This window comes from Ovis aries, chromosome 3 (genome assembly GCF_016772045.2).
Source record: "Ovis aries strain OAR_USU_Benz2616 breed Rambouillet chromosome 3, ARS-UI_Ramb_v3.0, whole genome shotgun sequence".
Classification (NCBI taxonomy): Eukaryota; Metazoa; Chordata; class Mammalia; order Artiodactyla; family Bovidae; genus Ovis; species Ovis aries.
The window spans coordinates 103,845,882-103,857,263 of NC_056056.1; the positions used below are offsets into that span (position 1 = coordinate 103,845,882).

An 11,382-nucleotide genomic window follows, 5' to 3' on the forward strand; every position below is an offset into this window, starting at 1 on the left:
TTAAAAATTTCCAGGGCCTCCTGGATTTAACCTGGCAACCCTACCTTTTGGTTAGCCCTTCATGATTGTGTGAACGTTCCTCATTTCTCAACCTGGGTCTTTCCCAAAGCAAATCTTTTCACTCTGTCTTCAGGGGCAGTCTTTCTCCAGGTTTTCCAACAACCTGGTTGACCTTTTGGATCCTCTGTTTCCATTTCTGGAGACAGAGATGTGAGCTGTGTCCATAAATATGCTAAGTGCGGGGGAGTTAAGGTGGCACCCAGCACTCTCATAAATGTTACCTACGTTAATCCTCACAAAAATCCTGTGGGTTGAGTATGTTATTATCCCCATTTTACAGATAAGGAAGTAAGGGTCCGAATAACTTGTCTAAATCACCCAGTGGGTAGGTGGATCCACAGCTGGAAATCCAAGTCCTTTTCCCTAGCCTGGGGCAAGTAGCCCTGGGTGGGTCTCTAACTATTTCACCAAACCTCCTCCTCCATCCAGTGCTCACTTGGAATCTCCCGATCTCTGCATTGAATCTCATCACTGAGGAATTCATCACCTGCAGGGAGTTCCCAGAAAGATTTGTTATTCACAACCCTAACCCTGATTTCCCCAACCCCATGGGAGGAATCGGCAGGGTACATGTGGGCTCTCCGGGACTGACTCAACTTCCTAATGACGGACACTTCCAAGCAGCATTCCTCATTTAATTCTCAGAGGAGCCCTGAGAAGTTCAGATTTTCAGTCCCACTTTCAGGATGAGGAAATTGATCCGAGAGGTCAATTCCCTCGGTCTCCACAAAGCACACTTGCTCTCAGCTTTCTCCTCTGCATCCTGCCTTGGCTGTCTCCTAAGACCTCTCCAAGGGAGAAGCCTTGCTCTCACTAGCCCTGTGCTGAGCACAGAGGAGGCATTTGATAAACACAAGTTCCCCATTGTTACTGGGCTCCCTGTGGTCGGAGAATGGAATGTCTCATTTGGAGGGGACATTTGGGGGGTCCTTTGGTGGCATGAAAATCCTGGCACATGGGAAAGGGTTGCTTTGTTCACCTTGGAGCTAAGCTCAGGGCCTATCACTTGGCATTTCATAACATTCATTGAATGAACGAATAAATGGATGGATGGATGGATGGATCGGGCGGTGTCTGGCTGCTAGGGTGAGGAAGGTGGCAGAGGTGCTGCCTTGGGGTCAGAAAAACCATCGGACGTGACTCTAGCTCTACGGATGGGGCTGGAGGGGAGGGACGCACTTTTCAGAACTGAGGCGGGGCAAGAAAGGCGAAGCTGTCTTGCCTGGCTCCTCACCTGGATTAAGATAATCTCATCGAAGAACTTCATGGGAGCCTCAAAAAAATTCTGGAAGAAGAGCTGAAGTAGAGAGAATGGGAGGGGGGCGGGGGTGAGGGTAGGAAATGTGTCTCCATCCCATCCCCCAGGGACTGAGCAAGCCTGAAGCCTCCAACTAAGAGGCTTCTGCCTGTCATTTGTCCATTTCGGTGACCTTCAGCTCCTTACCACCCGCATGCTCTGCTTGCAGAAGCAGAGGCCCGCCAGGTCCTAAACGATTTTTTATCCAGAAAAGGGTGGTGTAGGGGATCCCTGGAGGGCCTGGGAGCAGCTCAGAGCCTATCAAACTGCCCTGGGATGGAGACGAAAGTGTCCGCCTCTTTCTAGATTGCCCTGTCTGTCCACCACACCCCCACTCCCTGCTGCAGCCAGAACCTCCTCCCCTCAGAGCGGACCTGGCCCTGTCACTCTCCTGCTTGAGTCCCTCCATGGCTCTCAAGTCCCATCCAAGATGAGGGCCCAGCACATTTTGCAGGCTTACCTACGGCCACGCCCGTCCCAGCTCCACCCACGTCTAGTTTTGCCAACCGGCCCTACTGTTTCTTCCTTCCAGGTCTCTGAGAACACAATGCCTTTTTCCTGAATTATCTTTCTCCATCTTGTCCCTCTTTCCTTGGTAGACTCCTCCTTCAAGGTTGCAGGAGACTTTTCTGAGCCCTCTCCACCCTCTGTTTCCTGTCCCCACTGTGCTTCTCTCTTTTCTTTGGTGGTCTAGTCACAAATTAATTCAGTGCCTATTTGTGGAGTTCTTACTGCATCAGTCATGATGCCAGGAGGGGAGGCCCCAGCGGTGGCAAAGTCAGCATTGTTCAGTCGCTCGGTCGTGTCCGACTTTTTGTGACCCCATGGACAGCAGCACGCCAGGCTTCCCTGTCCCTCACCAACTCCCAGAGCTTGCTCAAACCCGTCCATGGAGTTGGTGATGTCATCCAACCATCTCATCCTCTGTTGTCCCCTTCTCCTCCTGCCTTCAATCTTTCCCAGCATCGGGGTCTTTTCCAATGAGTCAGTTCTTTGCATCAGATGGCCAAAGTATCGGAGCTTCAGCTTCAGCATCAACCCTTCCAATGAATATTCAGGACTCATCTCCTTTACGACTGACTGGTTTGATCCTCTTGCAGTCCAAAGGATTCTCGAGAGTCTTCTCCAGCACCATAGTTTGGAAGCATCAATTCTTCAGCACTCAGCTTTCTTTATGGTCCAACTCTCATATCCATACCTGACTACTAGAAAAACCATAGCTTTCAGCTAGGCAAACTTTTGTCAGCAAAGTGATGCCTCTGCTTTTTAATACAGAGACAATGAAGTTGTCTGGGTTTGTCATAGCTCTTCTTCCAAGGAACAAGTGTCTTTTAATTTAATGGCGGTAGACACCATCAGCAGTGATTCTGGAGCCCAAGAAAAGAAAGTCTGTCACTGCGGCCACTTTTCCCCTCCTATTTGCTGTGAAGTGATAGGGCCGGATTGCTATCATTCTACACGGGGCCTGCACTTTCTGGCTGTATCAGCGGCCCTCCCAGATCTTCATCCCAGCCCTGTCCCCCCAGATTGCCGTTTCCCCAGATCTCTGTCCCCTCCCACTCCTGCCCACTGCAGTCTTGCCCCATCGTCATCACGTATGTGTTCACATGCTCTGGTCTCCATGGTGTTTGACCATCTGTGCCCAGTTTTGTGGAACGAACAGATGAAAGCAGCAGAGTCGGGGAGTAAGCTTACCGTCTACCAGCAGGAGATGCCTAGCCCTCAGCTGGCCCCTGTGACCCAAGTGCCCCCAGTCAGCTCCGAAGGGCACAGGCCGCCCACCTCATTGAAGAAAGGGTTGTTCCCCATCTTGATCCGTGAGTGGTGCTGGTGGCCCCCAATGACCACCTTCACCACTGGCTTGATGTCGTTGCCCATCAGCTGCCGGGCTTCAAACAGCTGCACGCGGACCTGCAGGGGAGAGACCAGGGGAAACTGCCTTTGGGGGTCCAGGCTCCTCTTTGTCAAGAGGACTCTTCTCTGAAAGAACAATATGTTCTGGTAAGAAGCATCTACTGCCGATAGAAAGTGGCCCCAAAGCCCTGAGCAGGCCCTGGCTCCTTCTGATTCTTCCTGTGCGACTGTCGCCCCCGCTTTGCCTTTTCATTTCGGGTGCACACAGGGTTTACTGAGTGGGGGGACTTGTTACAGAAGAGGGCCCACCATTTCTCAGTTGCTGTTGTGTTGTTTGTTTGCTTTAAATAGTTATTTGACAGCATCCAGGCTCAGTCACGGCATGTGGGATCTTTACTTGCAGCATGCGGGTCTAGTTCCCCGACCAGGGATTGAGCCTGGGACCCCTGCACTGGGAGTGCGGAGTCTTAGCCACTGGACCACCAGGGAAGTCCCAGTATATTGTCTTTTCTACTCGTGAATCTGTTTACGGAATTGAACACTTTATTCATTGTTATCTAATTATTTATTTTTTACCAGAGATAAAGAAGTTTATTTCATAGTGATAAAAGGACCAGTTAATGAAGAGGACATATAAAGATTATAAACATTTTTGTTTATACCTTGACAACAGATCTTCACAATGCTGCTGCTGCTAAGTCACTTTAATCGTGTCTGATTCTGTGTGACCCCAGAGACGGCAGCCCACCAGGCTCCCCCGTCCCTGGGATTCTCCAGGCAAGAACACTGGAGTGGGTTGCCATTTCCTTCTCCAATGCAGGAAAGTGAAAAGTGAAAATGAAGTCGCTCAGTCATGTACGACTCTTCGCGACCCCATGGACTGCAGCCTACCAGGCTCCTCCATCCATGGGATTTTCCAGGCAAGAAGTATAAAGAAAAAGAAAGAAAAACTCTTCTCCCCATTGACATAACAGGTAGGCAGAAAATCATCATGGCATAATACATTTGAATAGCACTATCAATCAACTTGGCTTTCCCAGTGGCTCAGCGGTAAAGAACCCACCAGACAAGGGCAGGAGACTGGGTTCCATCCCTGGGTTGGGAAGATCCCCTGGAGAAGGTGTGGCAACCCACTCCAGTGTTCTTGCCTAGAGAATCCCATGAACAGAGGAGGCTGGTGGGCTACAGTCCATGGGGTTGCAAAAGAATTGGACATGACTTAGAGACTAAACAACAACAATCAATCAACGTGACCTGATGGACATTTATAGCCTATTTGATCCAACAGTGGCAGAATGCAAATTATTGTTAAGTGTGCACAGAATATTTACCAAGAAACACCATATTCTGGTACATAAAACATGCTTCAATAAATTAAAAAATAATCATTCAGGTTATGGTTTGCTTTTTTTTTAACCATAATGGTATTAATTTATGTTACTTTTTCAGTGTTTATTGGAGTATAGTTGCTTTACAATGCTGTGTTGGTAGGAACTGAACATTTTAAGCTTCTGTGCAGTTGAATCTATGATCTGTGTTTCTTCTGCTCTCCTGAGACTCAGTAAAGGGCCTCACCTGGAAGTGCTGAGGCTTTGGGGACAGAGCCTTGTGCACTGTGGCACTGGGAAACATCAGCTTCTGCTTGGCCACCTCTTGAGCTGTTATGGCCAGGAGGTCTTCATCGCCTGGGGAAACAGCCCAGGGTCGGCTCTCGTGGGGGGAGAGCAGGATACTTGGGGGCACATCCCCCATTTCATCGTTCTGTCCCCCAGTGACCCCAGTGCTAACTAAAATCACAGCCAAGAGGCCCTGGTAAGGGCACATGTCCTCCCAGAACCCTCCATGGTCCCCACCTACCCTCGGTACCCCTGGGCCTCACTCTCTATACATGGGCGGGGCACGCTCTGGGGAACGGTCATCCTTGCCTCCCTCTGCAGCCCATTGCAGGCTGAGTCTTACGTCTACGGGGAGGTGTCTGGAGAGCTCACAATCCTATAGGCCTCAAGGGTTGGGTCTCCAAGAGCCCCAAGAGCCGTTCCAGCTATGGCTGGAGAAGGGCAGGGCTCAGCCCCATGGAAGTACATACCGATCTTCTCGATGTCCTTGTAGGTCATAAGGGCCGCCTGTAACGTGACAGTGCACTGCAAGGCAAAGGCAGGGGGCTGTAAGATCCGGCAATCCCGGCAAGATCGTGGCACTGGCACCTGGCCCATCGTGGCAGGAGTCGCACCCAGCCCTCCTGGGTGGAGTGATGCTGGCCACAGCACAGGGCCCCACTGGGGGGACTGTGCAGTCTGGGGTGGAGGGGGCTATGAACTGATGGGGAGAGAGCAACGGGTCACTGCGGACAGGGCTGAAGAACAGAGGAGGCGCGTGGCCATGGTGGCGACAGAATAGAACGCCGCAGGGTGGGGAGGAGAGAGAGGTGACTTGGGACCAGTCTAGAACCACTGATGCTAAGCTCCTCGCCCAACATCTCATGACGCCCTGTGGGAACTCCAGCAAACACCAACTGACCTCTTGCCTCCAAGCGCCCTCACTGCTCAGCCATCGTCAGAATTGACCACTGAACTCCCTAAGTGCCCTAAACTATCAGCGTATCTGCGTAGACCCCGCAAGGCCCTTCCCTTCTGGCCCCTGGCCACTGCCCAATCTCGGCCCTCCCATAGTCAAGCCCTCCCCGCCCCTCCCCCAGTGCTGGCAGAGCAGGCAGCCCACCCTCCTGAACATGCAGGGCCGCCTTTTGTCCCTGCAGCCTCCACACAAGCACCTTATATTCCTGCCAGGGGCTGTCTTTCTTTCCTATCCGTTGGGCAAACTCATGTGCTGCTGTGCTTCGTCGCTCCATCATGTCCGACTCTTTGCGACTGCATGGACTATATAGCCCGCCGGGCTCCTCTGTCCGCGGGGATTTTCCAGGCAAGAATATCGGAGCGGGTTGCCACGCCCTCTTTCAGGGGATCTTCCCAACCCGGGGATTGAACTTGTGTCTCCTGAATTTCAGGCGGATTCTTCACCATCTGAGCCACCCCGCCTCTCCTTAAAAACCATCTATAGGGCTTCCCTGGTGGGTCAGTGGTTAAGAATCCTCCTGCCAAAGCAGGAGACACAGGTTTGACCCCTGGTCCAGGAAGATCCCACATGCCAAAAAGCAACTAAGCCAGTGCGCCACAGCTATTGAGCCTGTGCTCCAGAGGCGGGAGCTGCAACTGCTGAAATGCGCGTGGCCTAGAGCTGCTGCTCTGCAACTACGGAGCCATTGCAATGAGAAGCCTGCACGCTGCAACTAGAGCAGCCCTTGCTTGCCACAGGTAGAGAAAAAGCCTGCATAGCAGCCAAGACCCAGAACAGCCAGGAATAAAACCACATAAAAAAATGTTTTTTAATCTATAAAAGTGGAACTCTGACCTACCCTCTGTAGCAATCAGCTCGGGAAATGAACCTGATACTTACAGTCACCAGCCCAGGAAGTCAGTTTGCTGTGAGTCCGACCTATAGAAAGTCAGACCGCCAGCTCTGGCGACAAACAGCCAGGACTTGATTAATAACTGATGAATCCCTTAATTTTGTTCCCACTTTTAGCTCAGGGCCAACGGGAGAAAGCCAAATATATACCCTTAAGCAATCACATGGAGAAGGAAATGGCAACCCACTCCAGTATTCTTGCCTGGAGAATCCCGGGGACAGAGGAGCCTGGTGGGCTGCCGTCTAAGGGATTGCACAGAGTCGGACACGACTGAAGCGACTTAGCAGCAGCAGCAGCAGCAAGCAATCACATAGGGTGCTCAGCTTCTGGTTGGTCCACTTACAGCTCCCCTCACATCAACAGCCTCCCATCAGGACTTACCTGAAGTCTTCCCTTTTTTCTACCATTGAGTTTTCTCACTCCTCTGCCTACCTTTGCGTCTCTGTCAGATCCAAGTGGTGGTGGCTGACTCCCTTGTTATATCTGTTGTTGTTTAGTCGCGAAGACACGTCCGACTCTTTTGCGACCCCATGGATTGTAGCCCACCCAGGCTCCTCTGTCCATGGGATTTCCCAGGCAAGAATACTGGAGTGGATTGCCATTTCTTTCTCTAGGGGATCTTCCTGACCCAAGGATCGAATCCGTGTCTCCTCCATTGTAGGCAGATTTGTTACCACTGAGCCACCAGGGAAGCCCCTTGTTATATATTAATAGCAAGCTCTGAATAAATTGCCTTTGCTTTTTCTCATCTGGTTGGTCCTCATCACCTCCTCTGTGAAGCCTTTCATTTTCTCTCAAGTGAAGCCATTCATTCCCCCCTGACCTCAGTGAAGTAGCTTTACAGACCCCAGTACACATGTGCGGGAGTGCTTGCCAGGTGAGTGACGATAGATGTGGGCTTTGTTCCAGTTTGTATCCCAGGCCTAGCGCAGTTGCTGACACCAGCAGACAATTGACTGAGTTCTGATCTCAATGGGTGGGTGAAGGGTAGAGGGGTGAGTCAGTAGATGGAGAGCGTCATGGAACTTGGGGAGATGATGACAAGTGTGATGGGGTCCCCCAGGGTAGAAAATGTTCTCTGGGTTAGGGGGGCCCCTGAGACACTGCTGCAGTGCATGGCCCAGCTTCATCAGCGGCCCCCCACTCCTGCAGCCCCCCTCCCTGGGGCCTGACTCACCTCTGTGGGCATCATGGAATGGTTGAGCAGGGTTAGGTCATTCACAAAAAGGATCTTTCTTGGTTTTTTCACCAAGGGCTTGAGCAGTACTGTGGCCATGCCAATGAACCTGGGGAGACAGGGAGCAGGTGTGAGATCCTGAGCCAGGTGTCCTCTGTCTCAGGCAGAGCTTTATCCAGGGATGTCTTTTCCCTCCTGGAGGCTGTGCTGTCCAGACAGAAGGAAGGATGCGGTGATGCAGAGCATCCACTAGAGGGCGCAGGACTCTCAACTCTCTGGGAACTGGCTTGGGGGCTTCCTTGCCAGTGGGCACTCTAGTTACTGGCTCTGCCCTGCTGTGCCCAGCCCCTTTCTAGAAGCTCTGCTCCCACGCTCCTCTGGAACAGGACCTGTGCTAAGGAACAGCTGATTGGACCAGGAGGTGGGCATCTGACCAAAGCTGGGCCAATCAAATTCTCTGTCCTAGGAATTTTGACCTGGGATGCCATAGCTCAGTTTCAGCATGGGGCTGTGATGAGAAACCAGTGTTGGGCAGAAAGAAACAGGTTTGAGATCCTGTGTCTTCGAAAGAGACAGAAAGCTCCTGAGTCCCCAGTTTCCTAATTCTGTTTGATCTGTCTATCTATAATTCTAGCCTTGATACCTTTTTTTTTTTTTTTTTTTTGGTATTAGCTGTCTAGAGTGGGTTCTAGTCCTTGCATCTGAGTGAGTTATGGATGAGAGACTGGAGACACAGCATCTGCTGTAGATTTGGTAAGAGAATCAGGCTCCTCCTGCCTCTCTCTCTGGGGGAGCCTTACCTTTCCTTCTTCATTGAGCCCATGTCTCGAAGGGCGATTTGCAGGAAAGAGTCCTTCTGCAGGGGGTGGTTCCAGAGGTGCCAGATGAGCGTCTGGGGGAGCCACGGAGAAGTCAGTACCCTCCCTCTACCCCGCCCCCTTCCCATCCCTCTAGGAAACGAGAAAAGAGGCAGGTAAAGCTCTGGCACTGTTGAACTGAGGACTTGAGGACTTGAAGTGAGGACTTGAACTGAGGACTCTCCCTCAAGTCCAGTTTCCTAAGAGGAGGCATTTGTTACCTTCACCCAGGAGCTGGGCATCCCACCTGAGCTCCTAGAGCTTAGCTGCAGTACTGGGGGCTTGTTAGTAGTTAAGGGGCTTAGGAATCAGGTGGTGGGACAAGGATGGATGGGAGATGAGAGGGGATCCTGCAGAGGGAGCCCTGTCTCTGGGAACAGCAGGATGGCTGGTTGGACAAGCTGAGTCCCTCGCTAGGGTGAGGTGGAAGGCCAAGAGCTCTAAGCAGCTGTGGTTACAGTGGCCCTGAGACCCCACACAGCCTTCTCAGCACAGAGGCTGCTCACAGGGCAAGATGCTCCAGCCATGGGAAGGCTGAGGAGGCCTCTGTCCCCTCCCTAGACTTCTGAGCACAGTCAGCCTGGACCCAGCCTGAAAGGCTGGGCTTGTCATGGTCTCATCTGGGCTTGTCCTAATGTGTCTTACCTCATTCCACACGGGGTGATTGCCTTCCACCTCACGAGTTGTCCTCTTGACATCTGAAAAGACACCAAGGGGCCAGCATATGCGATACGACATGTTTCAAAGTCTAGGTTCGAGTGAGCAAAGAGAGGTCAGACTCTCTAAGAAAACATCCAGTCTACATTGGCAGGTGCGATGTGGCACTGATTCTTTCTAACTTTGGAGTTTTCTAAACTTCTCACCTTTTGTTAAGAGTGACATCACCCCCATGTGACAAATAACGTTATGTGTTCATTTCATTTTCCTCCTGGGTACACAGTTCCCAGTCATCTCACACCAGGTTGGGGCCGGGTAACTCGTCCTGGCCAATGGAGTGTGGGAGCGATACTTAACTGCTGCCTGGATTGGCTCCCGAAGCTTCCCACGAGAGTGTCCATTCCCCTCCCCACTCCCGTGTCCACTCTCACCGTCTGCGGGCAGAGCAATGCCTGGAGACTCTGCAGCCACCAGCAACAGGCAGCTGGTCCCCAGTCTACTGTTTGGAGGAGTCATTCAGGTTTGCTGCCTGATCTGTACCGTCAACGTTAGACTTGGTTGTAAGCAAGAGGTGAACTTCTGCTGTGTTAAGGCACCGGGATTTAAGGGTTCTGTTGTTACCGTTGGGTAACAACCAACGGTAAAGCCAGTGTACCCTGAGACATCCTAAAACATCTCTAATGGGTTGAAAGGTCTTTATCCACTACAATTTGTCTTCTCCAGAAACATCTTTAACAAAGAACAGTCCATAGCCCCGCAAAGAACCCCTAAATTGGTAACTCTGAGATTCTTCCCAGGGGATGAATACGCGTGTGAGGGCACGGCAGCCCACTCCAGCATGCTTGCCTGGAGAATTCCATGGGCAGAGGAGCTTGGCGGCCTACAGTTCATGGGGTTGCAAAGAGTTGGACATGTAGCTGTTCAACGGAAAAAATGAAGGCAGAGGAGTCATACTAAGAGAAATCACAGCAATGAGGATGATAAATTTGAAAGACCCGGATGACGTCTACCTCGCCTTTTGGTCACACGGCATCTTTTACATAGTAGGGCACCAATGGGTCTAGTTAGCACTGGACACGTGTTGCCTCTTGGGGGGTCCTGGCTCTTACCTCTGAAGTACACGGACACGCAGGGTCTGGGTGGGGGGCTTAGGGGTGGGCTAATCTTGGCCGACTGCACGATAAGCCGCAGCATCTTCCCCATCTACTTCTCAATGTCCTTCTCAGGCAAAACTTCCTGCTTGGAGCACCTTAGTCCAGGGCTTCTCCTAGGGTGAGTAAAGTCTGTTGCTTAGCAACAGAGGTGATGTCACAAAGGCCGGTGGTTCTTGATTCTGGAGAGGAAGGAAGAGAATGGAAAGAGGAAGAAGTCATAGGGCATGATGGAGCCAGTGGCTTGAGGTGACCCGGGCTGTAGAAGCAAAACAGCTTGGCTAAAGTTCATTTCCCCTTCCCAATTTCTTTGCTCTCTTGTTTTTACTGTTCTCCTAATTTCAAGATCAGGAAAAAGGGGAATACGTTCTCTTTATACAAGCAAGATATCTGGACTGAATCCTTGCCAAAGTCACACTGTTTCCATAAGAAAATAGAGAAGGGAAGTGAGCTGAGGAAAGGAATAGGGAACTCAAAGATGATTTCAGTGGTGTTTCAGAAGTCCTTCCTAACGTGGAAGCAAACATCAAGGCCTCCCTTTTTCTAAAGACGACATGAGTTTAGATAATGAGTCTTTCTTTAACCAAAGAAGCTTACTCATTAACAAATTCCTATGCCAGCCAGCTGGGTTTGTAAGGTTAAAGAAGCTCTCGAAAGAAAAATCTCACTGACAATATAATCTTGTGGTATCTTGCTTGCTCTCAAGACCTCTCAGAATGAGAATGGAGCAGGTCATTGCTCTTGTTGTCCCTAAGCCTTTTCTACTTTAGAAGGTTGATCATTATATAACCTACATCTAACTACATCCAAGAGTTAGCATGAAAAAATTTTTTTGTCAATTTATTTGGCTGTGCCGGGTCTTA

The 11,382-nt window shown here is 50.9% G+C and overlaps 1 protein-coding gene across 1 annotated transcript in view; it reads right to left on the reverse strand.

Moving 5' to 3' along the window:
• The window catches only part of FER1L5 (fer-1 like family member 5), a 53,965-nt gene extending 43,276 nt beyond the window's left edge, over positions 1–10,689 (reverse strand). The window contains exons 1-9 of the mRNA XM_042247289.1: positions 10,478–10,689; positions 9,357–9,409; positions 8,655–8,746; positions 7,855–7,963; positions 5,298–5,352; positions 4,787–4,896; positions 3,140–3,268; positions 1,295–1,357; positions 497–547 (exon numbers count right to left, since the gene is read on the reverse strand). Coding sequence (XP_042103223.1) covers positions 497–547; positions 1,295–1,357; positions 3,140–3,268; positions 4,787–4,896; positions 5,298–5,352; positions 7,855–7,963; positions 8,655–8,746; positions 9,357–9,409; positions 10,478–10,571 — 756 coding nt within the window. The 5' untranslated portion in view covers positions 10,572–10,689. The remainder of the gene's footprint in view (positions 1–496; positions 548–1,294; positions 1,358–3,139; positions 3,269–4,786; positions 4,897–5,297; positions 5,353–7,854; positions 7,964–8,654; positions 8,747–9,356; positions 9,410–10,477) is intronic.
• Positions 10,690–11,382: the final 693 nt, after the last annotated feature.